The sequence below is a fragment of the Garra rufa genome, chromosome 23 (assembly GCF_049309525.1).
Source record: "Garra rufa chromosome 23, GarRuf1.0, whole genome shotgun sequence".
Classification (NCBI taxonomy): domain Eukaryota; kingdom Metazoa; phylum Chordata; class Actinopteri; order Cypriniformes; family Cyprinidae; genus Garra; species Garra rufa.
The window spans coordinates 3,447,943-3,453,486 of NC_133383.1; the positions used below are offsets into that span (position 1 = coordinate 3,447,943).

General features: G+C 29.1%; 1 protein-coding gene across 1 annotated transcript; it reads right to left on the reverse strand.

The window, feature by feature from the left end:
* On the reverse strand, positions 1 to 2,672 carry pnx (posterior neuron-specific homeobox). The gene is made up of 2 exons (XM_073829097.1): positions 2,540 to 2,672; positions 1 to 517 (listed from the first exon to the last, which is right to left on the reverse strand). The coding sequence occupies exons 1-2, from the start codon at positions 2,670 to 2,672 to the stop codon at positions 114 to 116; spliced, it is 537 nt and encodes a 178-aa protein (XP_073685198.1). The 3' UTR covers positions 1 to 113.
* Between the last annotated feature and the right edge of the window lie 2,872 nt (positions 2,673 to 5,544).

Here is a 5,544-nt window from a genome sequence, read left to right on the forward strand (position 1 = left end):
TTCAAATCAAGCATTCTTATTTCTTCAGGTCAGTCTATTGCTTTCTGTTTTCTAAATCCCAAAAGAACAGACAATACAAAGTTCAAAATGGTTCACAATTCTGTAAAAGTAGATCAGAACATCATGAGGGTGTGGTGATGGTAAGGTGTGTTCAGGTAGGCTGTTTGTTGTGGGTAATAATGCACAGGATCGGCGTAATGTCCAGGCAGCGGATACGCGAACGAGTTTTGGGTGAACGCCGGATTTGCGCAGTGGTTCTGCTCCTCTTCTCCATGACCTTCTTGTTCCTTCTTCCATTTGGTGCGTCGGTTCTGAAACCAGATCTTGACCTGTGTCTCGGACAGATGGAGGGCTGTGGCGATGCAGTGGCGCTCAAACACTGACAGATAGTGGCTGTTCTGGAAGCTTCGCTCCAGGATGCGCAACTGATCCAGTGTGAACGCGGTACGGATGCGCTTCGCTTTCCCTTTCGTGCCTGAATCGGCAGGGTCTTGAGATGAAGTTGTCCTGGCATTGTCTTGATTTGCAAGTTTACCTAAAATGTAAGAAGAAAAGATGTGAATAATTTAATCCAAACTGTAACCTATTGTTGCGACAGAAATTGCTAGTTTCTGAACAAAACAAAGTATTTGTGATCTACACTACCAGTCAAAAGTTTTTGAACAGTAAGATTTTTAATGTTTTTTTTTTTAAAGTGTCTTCTGCTCACCAAGCCTGCATTTATTTGATTCAAAGTACAGCTAAAAATTTAAAAATATTTTACTTTTTAAAATAACTGCTTTCTATTTGAATATTTTTTTACTGTAATTTATTCCTGTAATTTTAAAGCAGAATTTTTTGCATCGTTACTCCAGTCTCCAGTGTCACATGATCCTTCAGAAAACATTCTAATAGTTTGATTTGCTGCTCAAAAAAACATTTATTATTAAGTTGAAACCAGCCGAATAGAAATAGAAAGTTCAGAAGAACAGCATTTATCTGAAATAAAAAATCTTTTGTAACATAAATGTCTTTATCATCACTTTAAATCATCAATTTAAAGCATTCTTGCAATAAAAGTTTGTTTCTATCATTTCTTTCCCCCCAAAAAATTATACTGACTCCAAGCTTTTGTATCGCATAGTGCATAATATTACAAAAGCTTTTCATTTCAGATAAACGCTGATCTTTGGATCTTTTTAATAATCCTGAATAACGTACTTGACTGTTTTAAATATTTATATTAATTGGCTTAATAATGTTTTTTTTTCTTAACCAGCATATCAGCATATTAGAATGATTTCTGAAGGATCATGTGACACTGACGACTGAAGTAACGATGCTGAAAATGTAGTTTTGATCACAGAAATAAAATAGATTTTTAAATATATTCAAATAGAAAGCAGTTGTTTTAAAATATTGCTATTTTTTTTTTTTGATCTTTGGATCAAAGAAATGCAGGCTTGGTGAGTGCAAAAGACTTAATAAACATTAAAAATCTTACTGTAGACTAGCAGTGTATGTAAATTCGTTATAAGAAGCTAAATAAGTGTGTTTTCAACTGTTCGATCCATAGATTCTAAAAATGCATTGTTTATTTACCGCATTCTGACTTATAATGGAGCTTTTTTTTTTGGTCTTTAAAAACAAGGTTTAAATGTTTTTATAGTAGGCGTATACATTTTGTTTTGTTTTGTTTTGATTTGATTTTCCTTCTGTTATGATCGATATCAAAAAAGGCAAAACAGAACAGTAAAATTTTGAAATATTTTTACTATTTAAAATGACTGCTTTTTATGTGAATATATTTTAAAATGTAATTTATTCCTGTGATTTCAAAGCTGATTTTTTTTGGCATCATTACTTCAGTCACATGATCCTTCAGAAATCATTCTGATCACCTGTAGTATTTTTCATTAGCAAATTACCAAATTGATATTTTGGTGCTTTATGAATAGAATTTTAAACAAAACAATTTGTGATCTACACTACCAGTCAAAAGATGTTTAATGTTAATCTTTTCTGCTCACCAAGCCTGCATTTATTTGATCCAAAGTACAGTAAAAACAGTAAAATTTTGAAATATTTTTACTATTTAAAATAACTGCTTTCTATGTGAATATATTTTAAAATGTAATTTATTCCTGTGATTTCAAAGCTGATTTTTGGCATCATTACTCCAGTCTTCAGTGTCACATGATCCTTCAGAAATCATTCTGATTTGCTGCTCGAAAAGCATTTATTATTATTATTATTATATTGAAAACTGGAGTATAATTTTTTTCAGGTTTCAGAAGAACAGCATTTATCTAAAATAGAAATATTTTGTGACATAAATGTTTTTATCATCGCTTTTATCATATTTTCCGTTATGATCGATCTCTAAAAGAGGCGCGAAAACGCGGGACGAGTGATCAGACCGCGCCCTCTTCTGTACAATCACCTGTAGTATTTTTCATTAGCAAATTAGCAAATTTATATTTTGCTATTTTGTGAATATAATTTTTAAAAACGTACTTATTTTCTCCCTTAATAGAGTAGGTGAATGGCTGAGACTCACTTGAAATTTCCCGCGTCGTGATGTCTCTCAACGTCTCCTGATGCTTCCCGTTGAACTTTGAGGGATCCAATATGTCTGCGATGGAAAAGGAGGTTTTTGCCTGCACTGGTGAGTTGCCAGTTTCTTCGTGCATCCTGATAGTTTTAAGAGCAGTAAGTAACTCTGAGTCCTGTGATATCTGACTGTCTCCATCAGCTCAGAGCTTATATACACCTCAGACAGACGCGTGTAAAATTAACATGTTAAAGGATCTCAGTGAGTTTAAACCAAGCCCTCGAACTCCTCCTTTACGCGCGTTAACATCTGAATGTGTCTCAGTGGGTGACACGCTTCCTTTGCCATTTATTGCCCTGCATCTGGTTAAAATGTGCCCTTTGCTGAAGAGCCTTGTAGTTTTTTTGTATCGGAGCTTGTCGTTATTTGCAATTGTGTGATTTTATGGTGGTCGAGCGCGTGAGAAGCGTTTGTGATGCTAATTAATCGACTAAAGTCTTCCTGAAAAAAAGTACTGAGCTCTTTCGAATAGCCTGTTAAAGTTACTGTTGTGGAATAGCGTGTAAAAGAATGTCAAAAAAATGAATAAATCCCTTAAAATTTATTAAAAAAAACTTTAGAAATGCTTTATATATAGGAAAATTATTTTTTTAATCATTTTGTGTATAATTATGTCTATTTGTTTAAATTGACGATTTAAAAAATATATAAAAATTTTAAATAAAATATATTTAAATATATATTATATATATGAATACTTTCTAAAACACTTCAGAAATGCTTTATATATAGGAAAATAATATTGTATCATTTTGTGTATATTTATGTCTATTTGTTTTAATTGACATTTTTTTTTTTTTCATTTTTCATTTAAAAAAGATTTTAAATAATTATTTTTTAAATAATAAATTATATTTAAATATATATTAAATATAAATTAATAATTTCTAAAACACTTTAGAAATGCTTTATATATAGGAAAATAATATTGTATCATTTTGTGTAGAATTATGTCTATTTTGTAATTGACGATTTTTCATTTTTCACTTAAAAATATTTTAAATAATTACATTTTTCAAATATATTTAAATATATATAAAATATATATTTATAATTTATAAAACACTTTAGAAATGCTTTATATATAGGGGGAAAATGTAATCATTTTGTGTAGAATTATGTCTATTTGTTTTAATTAATAAAATTTTTAAAATAAATTATATATGTTTAATATATATTTATAATTTATAAAAAACTTTATAAATACATTTTGTGTATAATTATGTCTATTTGTTTTAATTGACTTTTTTCATTTTTCACTTCAAAAATATTTTAAATAAAATTTTTAAAATAAATTATAAATATATATTTATAATTTATAAAACACTTTAGAAATGCTTTTATACGTATGAAAATTATTTTTTAATAATTTTGTGTAAAGTTATATGTATTTGTTTTTAATTTAGATTTTTTTCATTTAAAAAAGCATTTTAAATAATTTTATTTTTAAAATAATAAAATGTATATTACATATATATTTATAATTTACAAAACACTTTAGGAACGCTTTATATGTATAGGAAAATAATATTTTATCATTTTGTGTATAATTATGTCTATTTTGTAATTGACAATTTAAATTTTTTCACTTAAAAAAGATTTTAAACAATTTTATTTTTAAAATAATAAAATATATTAAATATATATTTATAATTTACAAAACACTTTAGAAATGCTTTATATATATATATATATATATATATAGTGTATTGTGTATAATTATGTCTATTTGTTTTAATTGACATAATATTTGTATCATTTAAAAAACACTTGTGCTTTACACAATGCTTTACACTGTATCTTTTTAGGTTTTTCAGTCATTTTTTGTGTTTGTCATGTGTATTTGCTGGAATTGAAATATAATATTTTAGAATTTAATAAAATAAATAGATTTTTAAAATAATAAACAATCAAAAGACTCTTATTTTTTTTCTTTATTTTTGAATTTAGCTGCTCTGTACAAAAACATACAATACAAAATGCATTTTCTCATTTAAAAACACTTCAGCAATGCTTTACACTTTATATAAAGTTTATGTGTGTTTGTTTTAGCTGCCATATTTACTCTTACGCATGCAAATAAGAAAGTTTATGGAGGCAGTGTAATAATGAAGCAGAAAGTGTGCTGGTCTGCAGCGGGATGAGCGTGTGCTCAGTAGGAGCCTCCAGACAAAGGCATTATGATGCTGTAAATAATGGCTGAAGGCTCCAGAGGTGGCCCTCGACGGCAGCTGCCAGCCGCCAGCACCAACTATACTGCTGGTATTCACAGCTCGAGGCTTCGCCGGCCCACCGGGACAATTAGCAGATGTCACCCGTGTCTGTGACCCTGCCTGACCTGCGTCTTTGTCCCGGCGGTGAGGATGAGGAGGAGTATCAGCGAGGGGCCTTCAGCTCAATCACACAGCAGAAGATCTCCAGCTCTGCTGCTAACAACACATTAACCTTATTAACCTGCGCTGCTTCTTTATTACACTCTTTTGAAGCTGAACTCATATCAATTATTGACGCATGGGTCACCAAAGTGGATCTTAATAGGCCTATTATTTAAAAAAAGACTCAAAATGATCACAACATGGTCGTATATGTGGCTTTCAACCTGTTGATTCCCACATCATGATTTTGGATTTTGTTTCATTGGATATATTGATTTGTTGTTGAATGAAAAGCTAATCAACTAATTAATCATAATTTTATATCATTCATTTAAAAAAAAACATTTTTGTAAATAAACAAATTAAATAAACATAACAATTAACCTGTTCTAAGGATTTTAGTTAAAAGAATATATATATATATATATATATATATATATATATATATATATATATATATATATATATATATATATATATATATATTCTTTTAATGTGTGTGTGTGTGTGTGTGTGTGTGTATGTATGTATTTGTCATTTATTTAAAAAGAAGAGGTGAATACATTTTTGTAAATA

What these genes read in the sequence shown, in the direction of transcription:
- pnx (XM_073829097.1), bottom strand. Translation starts at nt 2,672, where the DNA reads ATGCACGAAGAAACTGGCAACTCACCAGTGCAGGCAAAAACCTCCTTT. An exon ending in CACGACGCGGGAAATTTCAA is followed by an intron (nt 518 to 2,539) that starts GTGAGTCTCAGC and finishes TTGCAAATCAAG; the next exon opens with ACAATGCCAGGACAACTTCA.